This window comes from Prunus dulcis, chromosome 5 (assembly GCF_902201215.1).
Source record: "Prunus dulcis chromosome 5, ALMONDv2, whole genome shotgun sequence".
NCBI lineage: Eukaryota > Viridiplantae > Streptophyta > Magnoliopsida > Rosales > Rosaceae > Prunus > Prunus dulcis.
Genome location: NC_047654.1, coordinates 15,441,601 through 15,461,480, shown reverse-complemented (window position 1 = coordinate 15,461,480; position 19,880 = coordinate 15,441,601). Strand labels below are relative to the sequence as shown.

Genomic DNA, 19,880 nt, shown 5'->3' with positions numbered 1-19,880 from the left:
CTAGAACAGGCATATGTTGTTGGAATTTGATGAGGAAAAAGAGTCAGATAAAAGAGACTTGATTTCTTCATCTTCCTCATAACCATCATCCATAATACTTGCATATTCATGAATTTCATTGTTGCTGCAGATGAAAGAGGATTGTGATTGATCCATATTATTCATCCCCATGATCTTTCTCTTCTTGTAATTAGCCTTAAAACAAGCTTGCCTCAATCGCTTGGTATTGTCCTCCAATTGCATGTCGGGCACTTCCTCCAGCAGCTTCCTCTCCCTCTCCAACAACTGTATTGCATTTCGAAGCTTCTCCTCACTCTCCTCCCCCTCCTTTCCCAACTCCTACATACGCATAAATACATGTAACGCCAATTTATGAGTTTATAAGTGAAAAGTCATTTCTACAACTTTGGTGTATATGTAAAGTTGTTATTTTTATTGAACCAACCTGAATGTTTCTGATTAGGGTTTGGAGGCTGGCCAGCTTCCGGTGAGGCCACCGGTGAATCCCCAACTCTCGACACCTTTTCTTCAAAAGGGTTAAACCTACATTGAGTTCCTTGGCTGCCTGAGTTATAGGCATGTAGAAGTAGTTTGATATTGTTTCCCTCGACAACATTTTTGATGAGTTGAGCGACGTCGAGTTTGATGATCTTAGCCTTGTGCTGAGGTGAGACCTTTTACTAATCACCTTCGTCTCCTCCTCCAACTCATTCTCAGCACTGCCATTTTCTTCATTCTTGCACATCAGCAATGGAGGTTGATGTTGTATTTGTTTTTGTTGATTATTGCTAGGCTCCATTAATTCACCGAACAAATCATTACAAACCCCATTTCCATTTCCCAAAACAATTTCATCACCTGCTTACAGAGAATAAAATATATAAGTTGAAAAATTAAATTAACTACAGAAAAAGCTGAAAATTAAAATATATACATATTGAATGGTGCTTTACAAAGAATCACACACCTTGAAACGCACTTCGGATTGGTTGAATATCAAGGGAAGAGTAAAGAGGATTAAGATTCAAACAGCTTTGATCCATGAAAGGAACAGCAGCATCAAGAAAAGAGTCTTGTACTTGTGGGAGGGTCCATTCGCATTGCCAATCAAATGGACCATACCCGTTCATTCCACTAACAAACAATGATCAATTAACATCCACAATATTGAACAATGCATGCTAAATTTATGCAAAAAAAGAAAAAGAAAAAGAAAATCAATAACACACACCTCAAATAATCCATAGGAGGAGGAACTATTTGGTTTGTGAAGCAAAATGGGTCTTCAACAACATCATAGTTGGCCAGCCAACTCATAAGTGAATGACCACCCATTTGATTTTGATTGCACTCACATACGAATCAATGTGTGTTTTGTGTTTGTGAGAGAGAGAGAGCGAGAGAGAGAGAGAGAGAGAGAGAGATGAGGAAGAAGAAGAGACCAATAGTGGGTATATATAGGGACACAGATAAAAATGGCTGTGTGCGCTTAATTATTGCTTAGTGAGAGTTACAAGATGTATTAATTAAGGATAATATCTCATTTACTAGGAGGGGCTTCATGATCATGAGCCTACATGAACGTGCGCCGCCACACCTCCTCTCTCCCTTCCCACAATTATTAATTTTATATCCTTTTTCTTCTTGATCATTAGCCTGCATGCCTTGCCAAGTTTGGATCATCTACATACATCTATATAATCTACTATGGGGCACTAAAAAACTTGGACTTACTAGCAATTCACAATCATTATCGCTCCTTGTCACATTTGTTCACCTTTTGCAATTATTACATGTCGCTCGCCCTTTGAAGTTTGGATCATCCTCAAGGCCTCAAATGTAATGATTTTGTGAGAGGGAGAATTCGAAAATATGACCTCAAATGTAATGATTTTTAAGATAATTTCTTATTTGGTATAAGCAAAGTATCAATCATCCTTTTGATCCTCGTAATCAATATTAAGCATGATAAAATTTGGGTAAATATTATTTTGATAATTAGTCAAAAGTAATACATGATACATGTACTCGCTGGCCGCAGTAGTTTTAAGTTTTTTTTTTTTTTTTTTTGGGACAAAGTAGTTTTAAATTTGAAAAGAGATTATTTTGTGGCACAAGATTTTCTGCCCACTTCTTTTTTGTTGTTCATTTTGAGATTGTGGATTCGGTTTTAATATGGATGCCATGTAACGTACTGATAAATAATCATTTACGAAGTAATGATCAATGATCAGTTAGAAATATTTTGATTAATTAAGCTAATTATAATCAGACCAATTATTCTTCTATATCATGTAATCTAGTTAATGTATATGAGTGGTGGCCAATTATTGCCATGGCATGCATAGTATAATTTCGTCTTTTAAAGACTGAGAAGCTACGGTTTTTTTATTTTAATAAAATAAAATAAAATAAAATAATTTATTCTTTTCCAAGTGGTGGAAAATGACTGAGAAGAGTTACAGTACTAATCATTGCAGAATCCACAAATAAGGTTTCCATGGAGAAAGCTCAGCCAAGCGAATCCAGAAAAATCATAATTCTTACTTAACGCCAAGTTTTAGCTGATGATGATGAGTAAGAATTAATGGTGATATAGCATTTTACAGTACCAATACTTCTGTCAATATTTTGGTTAAAAGTTTTTGGTTGCAATTGGAAATTATAAGGGTTAATTGTTTTATTAGTCCCTAAATTTAGACTCGATTTGCATTTGAGTACCTCAATTTTCAAAATGGTTCTCGTGATCCTTTGACTTTAGTTTCGTTAAGACAAAATGATCATGTCGTCAATTTTGTTAACTTCTCTGTTAAGTGCAAGGCCAAAATGATATTTTTGTATCAAAATTGATTAAAATATGGAAAAAAAAATTATTAAAATTAAACACTCTCTCTCTCTCTCTATCTCGATTTCTACGCCCCAAAACTTGATTTTTCTTCTTCTTTTTTGTTGGTTTTTTATTTGATTATCTTTTTTTTTTTAAAGATATAATTTTTTATTCATTTTTTTTGTTTTAATATAAAAATATCATATTGCCCTTGCATTTAACAGAAAAAGTTAATAAAATTGACGACAAGACCATTTGTCCAAACAAAACTAAAGTTATAAGACCACAAGAACCATTTTGAAAATTAAGGTACTCAAATGCAAATCGATTCAAAGTTCAGGGACTAATAAAACGATTAACCCAAATTATAATGTTCCTTAAATATGCATTAGAATGAAACGAATTCTTACTTATGCACAAGTACATAAAACGCAATGGAAAAAACCAGAAGAAACCCTTATCAATCAAATTTGGATAATACAACTGTTTTATCTCAATAAAATAGAAGGAATATAAAGCAAGGTCCATAACTTTTCTTCTTTGACCCTATGCTGAAACTCAAACTCCAGCAAAGGAAAACCTGGAGACTACAATTCAGTTTCTCGGCTTACCCCTTCCACGGCCACGCCAACCTCCTCTTCCACCGCCGCCACCCCGGCCACCTTTCCCACCTAAGGCTTTATTGGCGTCGGAGTGTGCTTTCATGTTCTCTGGCAAGGGAAGTATCTGATCCACACACTTCCTGAAACTAAAATCATCAACAGCTTCATCTTCCCTAATGAGGAAGAAGCACCTGCTTTTATACAATGGATGGGTTCGAACTTGGAAAGCCTGGACCCCTCCACCAATCTTCTTATCAGGCTCTGCATGACCCTTCTTAAGCAAGTCCAGCAAAACCAGATGTTCATACTGCAACATAACATGAGATTCAGCCAAATATGTCATCAAATAACAAGAGATAAACATTGCAGGGAAGCAGCAATCTCAAAATGAAAGCACTGAATGAAACAATCACAGCCAACTTACACAAGTCTTCTAAAATCAATCTCTTTTCTAGTTAAAAATTCCTAAAACCAATCTCATTGCCTTAATATAATTGAATTTATGAACAGGGGATATCGAGCAGGGTTGCTAGATATTTTGTAAAAATTAGGGATGCTGAATTTTCTGGTGAACTTAGATCTTCCTTTTAATGCAACTATCTTCAGATATTGGGAAACTTTCAAATTTTTATTTTTTTTGGGTATATTCTCATGCAACATACCTATACTCTCCCCTTCCAATTCCTCCAAAGGCTAATAAAAATATAAGAGAGTAGGCAGACAATTAACATAGGAATGAAATTTTGCTCCTTTTAAGGTAATGAATTGAACATGAACTATCCACCATCGAGTTTCCTACCATATTCTTAGAGAATTCACACATAAATAAGATCTTTAAATATATGAATTAACAATACCATCTCTAGAAAACCCAATGTAGAAACACCAGGACTCCTTTGATCAATATATGCCAAACACCAGGATCAAACAAATAACTCCAACTTCACTGATTAAATTAAAACAAAAAAACAATTTTCAACCAATTAATATTTACCAAAACCGCAAAAGTCTCAGACTTTGAGAAAAGAAAACTCTTTGCCTTTTGTTTTCTTTCCAACAGTTCATGATCGACCAAACGGGAGAAGACACAAGCCAAACCAAAATTCTCATAACCACATTCACCACAACCACGGGACACCATATTATAACGCTAATTATACAGTTATGTATTGAGAAAAAGTTCCGATTTTTATTCTATCTGAATTCCATACAACTTTCAGCACAAGCAAACAGTGCATAGAGGATCAAGAGCAAATAAATAGCTTTCTTTGGGTACCTTATTAACACTGAGATCAGTCGGCCAATAATGAAGCAACCTGTAGAAGTAGTCAAACATCTCCACCGACGACCCGAAACTCTTCGGGCCCAGGCTGACCCGACCCGACTCTTTTCCTTCCCCCAACTTCTCCAACCGCTCCTCTTCCGGCGACTTTTCCACCTTCGTCTTCTTCGCCACGGCGTCGTTTCCTTCACTCCCCTCCTCATCCCTGAGCCGTTTCGCGTTCGCCTCAGCCTCGCCGTCAGTGCCCTCATCGGGTTTTTCGGCCGGGGCGGGCTCTGAGGCTTCTAGTTCCATGTCCTCGGCAGCGGCGGCGGTTTCCGAGTTGGTTTCGGCGAGTTCAGAGACTGTCTTCTCTGCCATGATCGTATATCTGTGTATGCTTGTGAGGCTAAACCCTAGGTTTTGGGCCTCCTTATATATCTATAACGGGTTTTCTTTTTTTTCTTTTTTGATTAAGAAACGGGTTTTCTTTTCGGTTCCGAATCCGGTTATTTTATTATCTTTCCCTTTTTCTCATTAAAAAAATGAATATATTAGTGTTTTGGTAATAGGGGGATTATTATGTTTCTGTAAAAAATAATAATAATAAATAAATAAATAATCATCATTGCTTGGGATGTATAAATATTTATTTGTTAGTATTCATATGGCGTGATAATAGAAATTAAAAAAGGAATCGTGATATATATCACTTTTGCACGGGAATTTATCTTGCTTTATATATATATATATATAAAAAGCAAAAAACAGATAATAGTGAAACATTCAAAATACCAGAATTCAAACATTAATAATTGAAATTATTAATTAAATAATGATAATATGGTAAATTTACTTTTTTTTCATATTAAAAACAAATTCAGATAATAGGTCCTACTTTTATGGAATATAACTACTCATGTTATCTTTTCTTAATTCTAAAAATAAAATAATAAAATAAAAAAGAAAACCAATTGGCACATGCTAGTAGATATCAAATTAATTATCGATGTTTTACAAAGTGATATTTTAAACTACTCTAACGTACGAGGATGAGAATCGAACTTTGGTGCAAATGGACGAAAATGTTTACTTAGCTAACTGGCGCAAATCTATATTTTCATCTTTTTAAAACCTAATACCTTTTAGGTCTAAGTCTTGAGTATAAAATTATCTACCGAATGCATTTAGTCTACAAGTAATTGCGGGATTTACTTTAAACCTTACCTTTGATGCGAAGTGACTTGAACAACTTTTCATGGTTGCCAAACATATAAGTTTCTTCCATGTTCCTTGATTACAATGAAATCAATGATTTACCAACTAATTAAAACCACTCTACCAAAAGACACCCTTCCAACAAACCCCCTTCATCTTTTTGTTTTGTTTTTGCCCTGCAAACCTTTGCATATACTAACAGTTTAACAAATAAGAAAAGAGTAACTTTCTTATTTTTTTTCACCTTCTTTGATATTTTCATTTAATATTCGGTTCGAAAATTTTCTCTTAAATATTTTATTGAAATTTATTGTTTTGACAAAACAAATAATTTATTCACACATAGGTTGTTGCACTAGGCATTGTCCAATTACGCAATACGTCCGACGTATCGATGCATTGTTTTATCAAAAGCCGAATTTTAATGTTTTAATCTTGCTATGTAGGTACGAGATTGGAAGTGACAAGAAAAAGTAAAGGGCCGTGGTAGGCACAAGACTTGGACACTTCTTTGAACATGGGCAAGGTCAAGTGAATGGTGCTTCTAGGAGAGTCAATTCACATGTTCATCAACTGTTCAATGGGGCACCACTTGGATTTTAAATACTCAATTTTGCAAGCAATAAAAATGCTAATAAAATAAGATTGGTTGTAGTGTTTGAGACTAGATATCACAAATTACACAAAATAATTTTTCCTTTCTGACCCTACCAATTTTAATATATATATATATCAAAAATAATATATACTTGAACAAATTGTTTTCATGAGGTGGCATAAGCCTATTGGATCACCGTTAGAATCGAAACTATTATTACATTACATATGCAGTCACCAATCCAAACGAACCAATGACCCTCGGACATTCTGACGTCCGTTAAAGACCGCTACTGTTAAAACACGCGCTAAATCAAATCATTCGATCTGGACCGTCTACGTACGGTCATGAGCGTTTCAATGGTCTTGATTCAACTAATACTCTCCATTTGGTACAGAAAACACAGACGATCTCTCATAGGTATGGACGGGCGTTACCGAGCCTAGTATAACTAGGCTCGTCCAATCCGAACCTGATGCCTTCAAATTGAATCAAATTAAAATCCGTTTGGTGGAAAGGCAAAGGTTAAAAGACTTTTTCACAAGAGAACAATTTCAGAGTTCTAAAGCTCAAATTCTAGGTCTTTTCCAGGTACTTTTCTTTCTTGTTCTTTTCCTGATTTTGTGTATTTTTCTCTCTCCTAAATTTGTTTTATCAATTTGCGTAATGCATTTCTGCTGCAAATGCTTCATTTTTAGGTGTAGAAAATCATAGAGTTCTTACATTTCGATCGTGGGTGTGAATTTTTGTTCTTTTAGGGTTTTGTATCACCGATTGATCGTATTGGTAAGTTTTTGTCAAATTTTGGTGTCAATTTATGGGTTTGGTTAGGGAAAGGTTGGGGATTTAGTTTGGGGTTCGGCAAGTACAGGAGTTTTGTTTGGTAGCTCAGACCGGAGGAGATTCTGTTTTCTTGGTTTTCTTATTGTTTAGGTTATACGGGGTAAATTAGCTGGAGCCAGTGAAGCACTGATCATATGACATATCGGTTCAATTGTATATAATGTTAGGCCCTTGATTTCTTTAGTTTTTCTTTGGCCTTCTTGTTCTTAGCATCCAAACACGCAGTTGAAATGGCTTGAATGCAGGGTAGTTTGGGAAATTTTAAAGCTTTAATGTTTGGTTATATGCCTTTTTGTTGTAGTTTAGGAGCTCCTTTGTGACCTAAAGGTGGTTAAAGAAAAGGGAAAGCCAATTTTGAAATTCGAACCTTTTGAGTGGAACTTCAAATTGGAGCTGTTATAGAAATTCTGAAGCTTTGCTTTCTGCTTGTATAACTGAGGAAGATAGTAGAGAAGTCCAATTAAAACCTTAAATCTGGGTCAACTCCTCGCCATTCCTTTTAGGTCCAGATATTGAAAGAATTTGGATTTAAGATCCAATTTTGTATTTTCCTGCACTTATATGCAGGACTATTTCATTGTTTTTCCTGATCACGAAACCCAGAATCACTATCTGTACATTTCACAACTTTAAATTTGACTAGTGCATTTTATTGAATTTTAAAGGAGATTGTTTTGTGTTGATGAATTTTCTTTCTATATTGTTGATGCAGGAGCTTTAATTTGAGTAAGAATGGGTGATCACCTGGTGTTGTGCGTTGACCGCTTCACAAAACCTGAAAGCTTGCAATCACTGCAAGGGAATGAGGCCCCAGGATCTTCTTCAGAGGGTTCATGCTCCCAATCGGCTGAGCTACCCACTTGCGCCATTGATGTTAAGGGGGTAGGGGAGAAGGTTGTATCTGAAGAAGAAGAGCCACTGATTCAGACGGTTGAATGTCGCATTTGCCAGGAAGAAGATAGCGTTAAGAATTTGGAAGTCCCCTGTGCTTGCAGTGGCAGCTTAAAAGTATGTCTGATTTCTTGATGTTTAGTTCAGAGATTATTTTCTACCCCTGTAGTTCGTCTCCGCTATTATGCTCAAATTAGCTTCATAGGCTTGAAGTTATATCATGACATGTGCTGCTGATTCCTTTTTATTTGCGGTTTGGTTATGTGGTTTTGTTGAGAGATCTTAGCTTTCTGTTTTCTTCTTTCTATTTTCTTTTTCTTTTTCTTTTTCACTACCCACTATCTTTGTATGAATCTTTTACTGCAAGCCAATATTATTCTCCTAGTCTCATATATGTGAAGCAATTGCAGTGTCTTGTTAGACTATATTATGAATTTAAAGGCAAAGCCAATGATTTCTTTCTCTCTTTTTACAATTCAGTTTGCTCATAGAAAATGTGTCCAGCGATGGTGCAATGAGAAGGGAGATATAACTTGTGAAATTTGTCATCAGGTAAGTTTCTAGAATCCCTTGCATCTGCAATTGCCATGTTTCATGATTGTTTTCGGTGGAGAATCTGCTAGATTCATTTATATATTTGAGATTAATAATTATTAAAGATGTTCCTTATATTCATATAAGCAAGCAACTTCTCTTCGTTTAGAAGCCATCATAAACATGCCTTTTCTGTTTTGGGAAGTATGAAATGCAATGTTGCATCATGAGAAGATATTTGGTTTTAAAATCAATTAACTATAATGATGCATCCATGTGATATATTAAATCATGTGAGCATTTTCTGGTAACCTCTTGATCATTTCAATTGGTTAATATGAATTTCATCCACTCACAAGTGCAAAGTCATTGTGTGAATTTTCATGCAAAGTTTCTTGGATGTACAGCCATACCAACCTGGTTATACTGCCCCACCACCTCCGCCTCAGTCTGAAGATACCACAATTGACATCAGGCAAGTTTAAATTGACATATGCTTTGCAACCTGGTTCATGTTGTTATTGAGGAAATTATTTTTATCTTTTTATCTTTAAAATTAACATCTGGATAGATGTGAGAATGTCTATTTGTTCTAATTATATTGAGCACTGAAGGCCCATCGTTCTCTTTGTATTACTATTTTGTCAGGTTATGTTGTACAGGTTGTATTTAAGACCCTTATCTGTTTTGTTGTTTTGTTGTTTTGCTTCTTGGATTTGCCTGACAGTGAGGGTTGGACAATCTCTGGTACCCCTTTGGATTTGCGTGATCCTCGACTATTAGCAATGGCAGCGGCTGAACGTCACTTTCTAGAGGCTGAATATGATGAGTATGCTGATACAAATGCTAGTGGAGCAGCTTTTTGCCGCTCTGCTGCTCTAATTGTAAGCCTTAGCAAAGGCCATTTATAATGTGTTGGAATTATATTTTTTTTCTATAAGATTTAATAGTAGGGCATGTAGGAATGACATATTTTCTTCTCATTTTCTTTATGATTTTAGTTTATGGGTCTATCAGACAATGAGCAAAACCTAGCTCAATGTTTTTTTCCCACGTTTTCCAGCTTTAACAAAATCTCTATCATTAACTTTATCTTTTATTTACTTCTTTATTTCTCAATACCTTTTTCTCTGGTCATTCTGAATTGGTGTAACTAGTTGCAGATGCTTTTCTGGGCCCTGCAACTTGTTGCCTATGTACATTCCCAGTTTAATACCTTGGCATGGTCTGCTCTCAGTTGAATAAGAAAATTTAATGTCAATCCTTCTCTCTTGTTCCTTGGCAGTTAATGGCTCTCCTCCTCTTGAGGCATGCTTTGACCCTCCCCAATGGAGATGGGGATGATGATGATGCTTCAACCTTCTTTTCTGTAAGTGGCACGTGGATGTTGGATGTGTCTCATAACATTTCAGATTCTTGCTCCATCTAACTAGTGATCTATTGTTAACAGCTGTTCTTGCTCCGGGCCGCTGGTTTTCTTCTCCCATGCTACATTATGGCTTGGGCCATCAGCATATTACAACGTCGAAGGCAAAGACAGGTTAGTTCCTGGGTTCTGCTGTTTTGGAGGAACCCAAGAATCATTTTTTTCCTTATATTTTCTTAATGAGACGAGATAACACCTGCTATTTGGCATGCTTCTTATATTCCACAAAAAGAATGTAGGAATCATGTTGCAACCAACTTTTGTTTGCCATTTACTAGAAGCTTTCTGCTCTTGGAAGATGGTTGAATGCTGAATTTTTTTAATTGTCTTTTTGAAGAACTGTTTTGCCAAGGATATTGTCTATATGTTTACCTAGAAGATGGGGCTTCACTTTTCTTTTTCTTTATCTGTGTTGGTGCATCTGATTCGGAGTAGCACATTTATGCTTACCATCTAGAATGACTTGTTGGTTGTTGATGTTAGTTGGTAAAATGCATACCTTTTTTTTTAAAAAAAAGGTTACATGCTAATTTGTTTGTATCTTACTGTTGAGCCAGGAGGCAGCAGCACTTGCGGCAACTGAGGTTGCATTTATGCTGCAGGCAGGGCAACGCCGGGGCTTGCAGTTCACAATAGCTCCAGGACCTGCAGTGACTCCCCATCAGGAGCCAATTCAATAATACGGTGTTCCTCAATTCTGGCATGTACTATTTTGGCGAAGAGGATACATTGCAGCTGGAAATCTGAGTGTATTGTTTCTGTTTATGCTATTAGCAGTAGAGGAAAATCGGAAGGCTGTAGCTTTCTGATTGTCATGTATCTGTAATCGAATTATTTTAAATACTCGTACAAGTTCACTATTTTCTTTACTAATCTCTTTCTCATGTTTTGTACATAATCTTGGTTCTCACAGCAGCAGTTCTGCTGCATGATAAACCAGTGTCGAAAGAGCTATTGTTCACAGATTATATTTGCAAACTATCTTGAATGTATTTCTTCAGTTGCCTGCTATTTATTCATTATCTTTTTTTCGCTTTCTCATCCTGATGATCATGTACTGTAACTTCTGGCCAAGCATCAACTTTACATGCATCATGTATCAGCCTTCCTTTTCTTCTTATTTCCTGTAGTTTCATTTTCCGTTTTGAAGTCCCAATCTAAACAAAGACGAGTCTCCACCACCGGCTAGTTTGCTTTGCTCTTGGCAATGCTCTGATCTGTGTAGCTATTTGCACTTTGCTGGTTGGTGACACAATGCTATCATACAAATTGAATAAAATCATCACGGAAGCTAATGTTGAAGCCAGTCTACTTGAAATTTGATGTTTTGTGCTTTCAGGCCTTAAATTCAAATGCATCACACCATTGATTTCTTGAAGCGTGAGCCATTGGTTTTCTAATTGATGACATGCCTTTGTGTGATAGTTCAAGAAACCCTGTCACCCTATCACCCTGTGTTGGAGTTGTTAAAGTTAAATGTGATGGTGAAGGATGATTTGGAAAGCAAACGTTCCATTCAATTCTTTTACTTTAATACAGCTCTCAAAGCAGAGATCCATGATATTGGAGTATCTTAGCTTATGTCCAGCTTGGACCATGACCAGTCCACGTCCTCCTCAAGACCTGCCTTTGGCTTGTCTCAATTTAAACTCTACTGGTGATTGCCTTTTACAATAGTTTTCTTTTGGTTTTTATTTTGAGCAAAGAGCTTTTGTTCAAGGCTTGTAGTTCTTGAAAATGAAAAGAACAGAAACAAAAAAAGGAAATGAGAGAGAGAGAGAGAGAAAGATGGTCTTCATGGATAAACGAGATATATATAAAGAACAAAAAAAGAAGAAGAGGGCAGATATGCAAGCCCAAAATGCGTTTCCTTTGAAGCTTTGAATGGGGGTTTAAGGACTGGGCAATCCAAAGAGAGAGCAAAGAAAAGCATAAAGGAATTCCATTTAGCACAAGAAACCAAGACTCTGATTTTTGCTGCATGGAGAGAAGAGCTTGGAATTCTAAAGCTAGTTTAGCTTAAAGCAAGTGTTTGGTGTATAAAGCTATTGGTAGCGTTGGTTGGTTGGTTGGTTATTTGGGTTTTTTTGGTTTTTGTATTTTTTGGTGGAAGGGATTACCATTCCCCACCATTACTCCAACATCTCTACTTTTGATGGCTTTTCTGCTACATTAGCTATCCAAATTTGGAACTGCCTGATCCTTGTTTAATGCTTATTGATGTTATTGCTTTGTGATGTTTTATAACTCAAAACCTCCAGAGTGGAATTCTTTTCAATGATTGCATTTCATCTCACCTCTGTAGGTTGGCTTGAGCCACATATGCAAAGCATTTAGCATATGCCTTTGGGATTTCTTCACCAAGTTCTCATAATTCTACACATCAGACTCATCAGCATGGTAAATGTACACATCAGCATGGGCAGATGATGTGGCAAGTTGGAAAAGTATTCAAGAGACCAAAACTGGTCCTTGTTTGGTAAAAAAGAGCAATGCAGATGATGGAGAGATGTAGGGAAACCGATTGAGAAAAAAGATACTTGGCTTCCCAAGGATAGTGTTCCAACTTAACTTTTCATTCAAACCTGTCAGAGTCTTCTAAAACAGCCTTATATTGCTTCTATAGCAGGCTTATGATTGAGGTGAATCTAAAACTTCCCTACATATTCTGGCCTTCTGGGGCCTCTTTGTGCTTTATGCTTTTAGCCTTCCAAATCCCATAAAAGACATACCCTTGGCTTATTCTTACAGGAAATGAACCACAGGGAGGAACAAAGTTTCAGGCACACTACTCATTCTCTTATCATTGCTTGAAACACAGATACCTCCTACACATACATACTTCTTCATTTTGCAGAGCACAAGCATTAAAAGCATGGGTTTTTTGGCTTATAGGAGTGCTGTTCTTTTTGTCTGTATTGGGTTTTTAGCTCTCCAGCCAGAAAAGGTTTCTGGCTTAAGAAGCATGGATTTGGCTCTCAGATGGGACAAAGGGCACATGTCATTTCTTAAAAGTTTGCATCTTGTTAAGGCTGTCGCTGTAGAGGATTTGCAAGCGAAGCTGAGTTTGGCGCCTGCACCTTCAATGACATTTGATCCAAATCAATCAAACAAGAGAAAAGTTCGAAAAGGATCAGACCCGATTCACAACAGATGTTGACATGCTGATGCAGCTTCCTATGGGGAGAAGAAGGCAACTAAGTTTTTTCTTGCAAAAGAAGCAGCTGTGCTGTAACTAATACAAAAGGGTTCAACAGGGTGGTGGGCATCCTCTTCCTTTATAGATTCTCAAAGTTGGTTGGTTAGAATTATATATTTTCGTTTGTTTTAGTCGAAAGTTTTTGTTGTTGAGCGGAAGAAATGCAGCTGAAAAACCAATCATTGAGCTAGCATCATCTCTATTGTATAAACATAGGTCCTAACCAATAGCCGAATACTTTGAGAATGATGATGCTGGCACTCACAGACTACATGCATTTTCTGAATTTTCTCTATAAAAGAAAGGACTGCTATAATTCTATGTTTGTGATTTTGCATTTTATAGCCACAACTTTGAGTGTTTCACAGGTCATGTTGCTGCTGTCTTTGCATCCTCATTTATTTGTTGAGCTCTTCCATGCATGCTCAAGTAAAAGGAAAATAATTATAATAAAGCATTTATAAAAATTCAATCCATGAGGTTGAAGGTTGTCATTTCTCTAAAACTAGGTTCCAGTTTGATTTGCAACCACACTAGTGAGACATTTTTCACCTTCACATTCTCACGTGCAATACAATCAAAGTTTCACATATAGTAACAACAAAAATAGAACTAGTTCTACACTCTAAAATTCAAAAATAAATAATTTGATTGAAAATTATTATCTATCTACAAAGTAGATCAACATAACCAATGGGAACGGATATATATTGTCAAAGACAAAATCCCTTACAGATATCTTCTCAACTAGTCTATGTCTCTTATATGCCACCTTCAGCAAAACTTTCATGTTTCCCCTGGGGTGCAAGGTCATGAGATCTTAGTGACTCGCATTTCAAATGGTGACTGTTATTTCGTTATTATACCAGAAGTTGACCTGTCATATCTCTTCTTTCTGTGAAATTTAAGCTGTATAGAGGATATTTTATGAGAAACTGCTTGCCAAATCATATCAACGGCATCACCAGGCTGGGATGGATACTGATATTCGAATTGATGTACAATTTCCTTCAACCTTTCCCACATCTTGATCCACTTGTCTTGCTTGATTCCTTGAAGAAGATTCAGTAGGTAACCCTTCTTAACAGCATCAGACGCGTGAACAAATATGCAAAACTCTGAGTAGTCTAAGACCTCTTCAAATGGTAGCTCAATCTCATCACTAATAATCACAGGGACACAATGACTAGCAATAGCATCAAATAGGCGATTTGAGGAAGGGGTATCACCAGCAATATTGAGGCAAAACTTTGATGAGGCCATCCCTTGGCTTGCCTTGTTAATACCATTTCCTTGAACACTACCAAAAGTGAAGTGTACATCTTTCTCATCTTTGAGAATATAATACAATTCCTGGCGAATTACTCCTCCCTGGATGAATTCAAAGTAAAGATTACTTTAATAACATGTTATCTGGAAATTCTAAAACTGATTATTGCTAAAACAATAGTGTATGATGTAAAGGAAGAAGGGAAGCTCGGCCAAAAAAAAAAAAAAAAAAAAACCTGCCTTTTGGAAACAAGAGCCGGCAATAATGAGAAGAGCGCATCAGAATTCAGAATAAATGATATGATTATGAAATGGATCATGTCAGTCATAATTCAAACACTTTGTTGCTTCATTGGAGTAAGGATATATTAGCATATCAAATTAGCAATCAGTTTTGGAGACTGCCCTGCATCAAAGGACTAATTTATGCATTTAGACGGAGGGGGGAAATTGGCCAAAAAAAGAAGTTCATATCCTTAATTTTCTATATATAAAAAAAAGGATAAGGGGTAAATTGAAAGTGAGGCACAAGTTCAGGGGGCAAATCACTAGTATACCCTATAATGAAATGACTTGTTTGCTCCTTTATATGAGATAGCCCTTTTCCAGACAACTCATTCCACTATCAAATTCCGGGTAATATGAGCTAATCAAAACAAATTTCATCATGCATCTTATCACCAATTGAAAACAAATTGAATATAAAAGACTATATAATTCATGACAAGAGGTAAAAGAAGAAAAAAACATACATACATCTTTTCTGTATATGGCTCCTCGGAAATATAATAGTATAGGACGTTCCTCAAATGAGGCTGATTTGCTGCTGTCTACAGTCATCACCACATGTCTGTAAGGAGCAATTACATCCTTCTCAAGATTTGCTATTTCAGCTGGGTATCTTCCAAAATCTGCAAGCACAAACATGGCAGAGCCCAATTTCCTTCTTGCATCCAACATGCTATTTGGATGGTGAGCAACTATCAAATGATCCTTCCCACCCTTTCTTTTCCATTCATCCCGACCTTTCAAAAACTGCACCAATTTGTTCTGCAACATCTTGTTGACACTGACTTTCTCCTTTCCATGGAGCTTGGAATGCCTGTTGTAACTCAGAGATGCGAAGAATGGCACAAAAATAACATCTGCTTCGCTTGAATTGTGCACCCTAACTACCGTGCAAGGTCTGACCACAGTTGGGATATTTGAGGCCAGAAGATCAAGGGTGAGCCAGTATTCGATACTGTGCTGTAAATTCAGGCCACCTGGGTAAGGTGGGATGCGACTTGGGATACTGACATTTGGCCATGTCTGATTCTCCTTTCCCTTCCAACCCAAAAGCCCAAAGTGAAATTCAGGAGGCAACTCATACATGAACACCCTCAAGAGTGCCTGAGTTGAATCACAGGCCATAGTTTTCATTTTCCTTAAAGATCCCAATTTCTTGCTTGAATTGGAAACTTGACAGGCCAATTCACTTGTTTTTGAGGATCTTATAGCATCAACTCGGGAAACCTCAGAGGACAGGAAAGGAAGCTGTTTCTGCCTACTTTTTACAAGGGGCTCAAAGTACACTGATGTGCCATTAACAAGAATAAGCTTAAACACTGAACTGGGTGTAAAAGAAGTTTTACTAAATTGAAGTAGGAAGACAGAAGAAAGGATTAAAAGGAACACAGAAACTGTTATCAAGTAGAAAAGAAATTTTGAGGGAAGCCTACTCTTTTCTGACATTGATGAAATTTACCGAGTTTTTCAAGTTGAACAAGATAACAACTGCAATTGAACAAAAAGAAGGTATGCAATCTATGTTACTTCTCCTAGAGATCAAAAACCATCTTATTGCTCTGAAACATTAATCCCCATCAATTGTCCAGAAGGAAAATGGAAAAACAAGGCAATGCCCATCAATTCAGCCTCTTAACAGAGCAGCTTGCTTCCAGAAACATGGACAGAGAGACGCCCATCTTGAATAGGAAGCCTAAATTTTGTAATTCTTTCAAAACAGGTTGCCACACTATTTATCTCTAACGAAAACAACAACCATCAATTCAAGGAGAAAGCTTTCTATTTTCTCAAGGCCATGGATAATCTGTGAACTTACTGCACACAAAACCTTGAGTTTCTGAAAAATCCACGAGCCTCTCTCTTGAAATCATCGCCAGAGCAACTGAGCAAAAGCAAGTGATAAATCTGCAGAGATTGAATAAACACTTAAGTAGAGTACTTCTTGCAGCTGATTACTAGAACGCATTATTTGGATTCTTGAGCAGCTGAGCTACATGAAAATTTGCCGCAAAAAGTGAAAAAAGAAAAAGAAAAACTAAAAAGGAGCATGAACAAACAAAAATGAGAAATTTCTCATCTGGGTTTTCAAAGAGTTATGCTTTCATGAAATGGGTCGATTAGAAGTAGAAAAAAGAGCGTACCTGATGAACTGGGATTCTGAAACTTCATGGCATGCAAATTTACTAATATATTTTCAGGCTTCAAAGGGACCAAGTTGGAGGCTTTTCTAATACACAGAGGGCCTTTGAACAAAGTCCATTAATATTTTATTATAAATTTCTTAACCTGTCCTGTGGGCTACGGCATTTGATTATCATAAAACTAAATAAAAATAACAAATAAAAAACTTTATACTAATCCTTTTGGTTGTTCATGCGATGGAGAACAGAAAGCTCATGACTTTATGAACCTTTCTCGCGTCATTTTGATTTTTGAGCCTTGCTATGATGCGCTCGTCCTCATGGCTATTAATAAGGTTTTCATGCTCATTGCTTTGATCAACACACTCGTCAAATTATCAAGTATTCAGCCAGATTGCATTGCAAAAAACCTGGCTTTTTTCTGTTGGCTCAGAAAACGTTGCGAAAAATATGGTTGAAATAAGCTGATTTTATTGAGGAAACCAATAAAAAATGTAATTTATTACAATATATCCCCCTATCCTCCTACTCATTACACTCCCAAAATTAACTTCAGTTGCTTGCCTAATAAGGTATGTTAAGTTTGATAAATGATTTGCATCCCTTACAATTGTCAAATATAGTTACCAAATGTTATCGTCTTACCAAAAATAACATATACATCTAGGATTCATAAAACTTCGAACCAAAATGGCGTTCCTTTGGTGCAACATTGATTTTAATAAGAAGTTAAAAAAGGAATTTTTATGATAAAAGAAAAAGAAAAACAACTACTATAGTAATTGTTTTAATTAACCTTATGAATGGTCCAAAAAGCCTTCTTTCAATATTGAAATCAACCGTATGACAGTGTGATGTGCAATTCTTATGAAGAATTTGATAAAAATCATTTCTCACCAATCAAAATGGTTGAGGAAATTTGCATCGAAGTAAAGAGACTTTTTAATTAGGAGGAAAGTCTTGGGCTTAGCCGAAAGTTCAACTTTGAACAACCCACTTAACTTAAAACACTTTTCAAGAGTCAAAAACAGAGCCGAATATTTCTTACTTAGAAGGTAGTCTTCCATTAGAAAATCCCAAGTAAGAAATTGAAGCTTGATGAACACATTGTGTGAAGGGGCAATGCAACTATAGTATTCTTTTTTCTTCCCTTTAAAGTTTTGATGTTTATCTTTTGTTGCTAGTTTCTTTTTTCAAACTTCAAGTGATGGTCTAAACTACAGGGAGAGAGAGTTTCACACACATACACACACACTAATAGTACTATGTGAGTTCGAACCGAAGACCACTAGTTTGCAATGGAGAACATAGAATAATCTCATTTTATTAATACAATTAAAACATAAATTCTGTCAACGCTCTCATTTGGGGGTGTTATAAAACCATATATCCCAAAGGAATGGACTACCATTAAATTAATATTCTCAACAGGTCAGTGAACTTTATGACCTAGAGAAGAAGAAATGCTTTATAAAATTGTGCTTAAATATTGATTATTTTTGGTAGCTCTCTTAAGGAGAAGAAACCAAACAAAATTGGTTGCTCAAGGGCATTTGGGTCCTCCTTGCTGGGTCTTCCAGTTGTTGTAGCAAGGGCACACAGCTTTGTTGCCATAGGAACCAGGAGGAACACAGAGACACTTAGCACAGCATTTTTGGCAGAAGAACATGCATGGCTTGTGGTACTGTGTCTGGCTACATCTCCTTGTGCATTGTGATGGGCATTCTGGTAATTCAATTGTGAGCTTAATTAAAAACACATCATTTATTAAGGGCAGAAAATTAATTAATCTTCATTTTAGGCAAGAAAATGGGAGGGATGTTCTAGTTATGGTACTTACGGTAGCTCTTTAGACTCCCAGGACCATACCTTCCCTGGAGAAAGAAAAAAAAATGCAGAAAATGACCATTTTAGCCATAATGCAGACTGCAAAATTATCAAATCGTGCTTCATTAAAAATAGGAACAACTTACACTGTCCAAGTGATACTGGGTTTCTTGTTTTGCATTAACCTGCAAACATTGGAAGAAAAAAAGAAAAATAAGAGAGAGCAATTGAGTAAGAAATAGTGCAGTTGAGATTAGGGTTTCAAATGGTCACCTGTGTTGCAACCATGGAAATCCCAAGGAGAGCTAGAAGAAGAAAGCAGACAAGCTTAGCCATGGCCATTGCCTCTTTGGAAGGAGAAACAAAACAAGGATGGAAGGAGTTGTGGGGCTTGATTTAGAATGCAGTGTAAGCATTGGCTTTATATAGATCTCTTTGCCATGAATTGAATTGTATGATTACCTTATTTTATACAAAAATACAAATATTAAAGTACCTGGTTTTATCAATGTTACTCATATTCCAAAATTGTCCATGTTCAGAAAACAAAGAAAATTCCGAAGTTCATTATTTTTTATTTGATTTGAAACAAATTTTTTATTATCTAGTATATACTTTATGATAATTTTTGGAAAGGCTTGCAGGTAATTTCTCAAAAATGCAGTAAGTAACATGGGAATGTCATCAACTGTAGTGTAGGTGGTCCACAAAAACAGAGCGAGCAGGGAATAAGATGGAAGATTGGTGACGTGGCAAGATCTGAGGGTAGGTGGTGTGAGAATAATCTGGTGTGGCAAAGTGCATGCCAGATTGGGGCTGGGAAAAAAATTAAAGGGGAGGTAGGGGACCTAACCTAATAATTGAATGGGGTGGGTCCGGGCCCACATTTCCACAGCAGGAGGAGGAGGAGGAGGAGTTTGTGATTGTGATTGTGATTGTGATTGAGATTGGGAGCC

General features: G+C 36.4%; 5 protein-coding genes across 10 annotated transcripts; 1 reads left to right on the top strand and 4 right to left on the bottom strand.

Annotated features, from left to right (window-relative positions):
• Positions 1–1,335, bottom strand: LOC117629120 (protein RKD2-like). Its single transcript, XM_034361627.1, has 4 exons — positions 1,232–1,335; positions 968–1,134; positions 446–858; positions 1–339 (listed from the first exon to the last, which is right to left on the bottom strand). The coding sequence occupies exons 1-4, from the start codon at positions 1,333–1,335 to the stop codon at positions 1–3; spliced, it is 1,023 nt and encodes a 340-aa protein (XP_034217518.1).
• Positions 1,336–3,195: 1,860 nt separating this feature from the next.
• Positions 3,196–5,136, bottom strand: LOC117627407 (protein EMBRYO DEFECTIVE 514). The gene is made up of 2 exons (XM_034359495.1): positions 4,706–5,136; positions 3,196–3,736 (listed from the first exon to the last, which is right to left on the bottom strand). Exons 1-2 carry the CDS (start codon positions 5,069–5,071, stop codon positions 3,422–3,424), a joined length of 681 nt encoding a protein of 226 aa, XP_034215386.1. The 5' UTR covers positions 5,072–5,136; the 3' UTR covers positions 3,196–3,421.
• A 1,856-nt stretch (positions 5,137–6,992) lies between these two features.
• On the top strand, positions 6,993–11,213 carry LOC117627414. Of its 6 annotated transcripts, none has more exons than XM_034359506.1 (8): positions 6,993–7,097; positions 8,062–8,357; positions 8,721–8,792; positions 9,182–9,249; positions 9,502–9,658; positions 10,060–10,143; positions 10,225–10,314; positions 10,758–11,213. In XM_034359506.1, the coding sequence occupies exons 2-8, from the start codon at positions 8,082–8,084 to the stop codon at positions 10,878–10,880; spliced, it is 870 nt and encodes a 289-aa protein (XP_034215397.1). In that variant the 5' UTR covers positions 6,993–7,097; positions 8,062–8,081; the 3' UTR covers positions 10,881–11,213. The 6 variants fall into 6 exon arrangements, with proteins under 6 accessions (XP_034215397.1, XP_034215401.1, XP_034215398.1 ...); XM_034359510.1 differs by lacking the exon at positions 6,993–7,097 and adding an exon at positions 7,113–7,292; XM_034359507.1 differs by lacking the exon at positions 6,993–7,097 and adding an exon at positions 7,504–7,852.
• A 2,812-nt stretch (positions 11,214–14,025) lies between these two features.
• Positions 14,026–17,527, bottom strand: LOC117629252 (probable arabinosyltransferase ARAD1). Its single transcript, XM_034361785.1, has 3 exons — positions 17,098–17,527; positions 15,425–16,861; positions 14,026–14,770 (listed from the first exon to the last, which is right to left on the bottom strand). Exons 2-3 carry the CDS (start codon positions 16,400–16,402, stop codon positions 14,249–14,251), a joined length of 1,500 nt encoding a protein of 499 aa, XP_034217676.1. The 5' UTR covers positions 16,403–16,861; positions 17,098–17,527; the 3' UTR covers positions 14,026–14,248.
• An 881-nt stretch (positions 17,528–18,408) lies between these two features.
• Positions 18,409–19,399, bottom strand: LOC117628496 (gibberellin-regulated protein 6). The gene is made up of 4 exons (XM_034360970.1): positions 19,198–19,399; positions 19,071–19,109; positions 18,938–18,971; positions 18,409–18,822 (listed from the first exon to the last, which is right to left on the bottom strand). The coding sequence occupies exons 1-4, from the start codon at positions 19,264–19,266 to the stop codon at positions 18,641–18,643; spliced, it is 324 nt and encodes a 107-aa protein (XP_034216861.1). The 5' UTR covers positions 19,267–19,399; the 3' UTR covers positions 18,409–18,640.
• Between the last annotated feature and the right edge of the window lie 481 nt (positions 19,400–19,880).

What these genes read in the sequence shown, in the direction of transcription:
- LOC117627407 (XM_034359495.1), bottom strand. Translation starts at nt 5,071, where the DNA reads ATGGCAGAGAAGACAGTCTCTGAACTCGCCGAAACCAACTCGGAAACC. An exon ending in CTGATCTCAGTGTTAATAAG is followed by an intron (nt 3,737 to 4,705) that starts GTACCCAAAGAA and finishes GTTATGTTGCAG; the next exon opens with TATGAACATCTGGTTTTGCT.
- LOC117629252 (XM_034361785.1), bottom strand. Translation starts at nt 16,402, where the DNA reads ATGTCAGAAAAGAGTAGGCTTCCCTCAAAATTTCTTTTCTACTTGATA. An exon ending in GAGCCATATACAGAAAAGAT is followed by an intron (nt 14,771 to 15,424) that starts GTATGTATGTTT and finishes GAATTCATCCAG; the next exon opens with GGAGGAGTAATTCGCCAGGA.
- LOC117629120 (XM_034361627.1), bottom strand. Translation starts at nt 1,335, where the DNA reads ATGGGTGGTCATTCACTTATGAGTTGGCTGGCCAACTATGATGTTGTT. An exon ending in CCTCCTATGGATTATTTGAG is followed by an intron (nt 1,135 to 1,231) that starts GTGTGTGTTATT and finishes ATTGTTTGTTAG; the next exon opens with TGGAATGAACGGGTATGGTC. An exon ending in CCCTAATCAGAAACATTCAG is followed by an intron (nt 340 to 445) that starts GTTGGTTCAATA and finishes ATGCGTATGTAG; the next exon opens with GAGTTGGGAAAGGAGGGGGA.
- LOC117628496 (XM_034360970.1), bottom strand. Translation starts at nt 19,266, where the DNA reads ATGGCCATGGCTAAGCTTGTCTGCTTTCTTCTTCTAGCTCTCCTTGGG. An exon ending in TTTCCATGGTTGCAACACAG is followed by an intron (nt 19,110 to 19,197) that starts GTGACCATTTGA and finishes CAATGTTTGCAG; the next exon opens with GTTAATGCAAAACAAGAAAC. An exon ending in CCCAGTATCACTTGGACAGT is followed by an intron (nt 18,972 to 19,070) that starts GTAAGTTGTTCC and finishes TTCTTTCTCCAG; the next exon opens with GGAAGGTATGGTCCTGGGAG.
- LOC117627414 (XM_034359506.1), top strand. Translation starts at nt 8,082, where the DNA reads ATGGGTGATCACCTGGTGTTGTGCGTTGACCGCTTCACAAAACCTGAA. An exon ending in GATACCACAATTGACATCAG is followed by an intron (nt 9,250 to 9,501) that starts GCAAGTTTAAAT and finishes TTTGCCTGACAG; the next exon opens with TGAGGGTTGGACAATCTCTG. An exon ending in ATGCTTCAACCTTCTTTTCT is followed by an intron (nt 10,144 to 10,224) that starts GTAAGTGGCACG and finishes TATTGTTAACAG; the next exon opens with CTGTTCTTGCTCCGGGCCGC.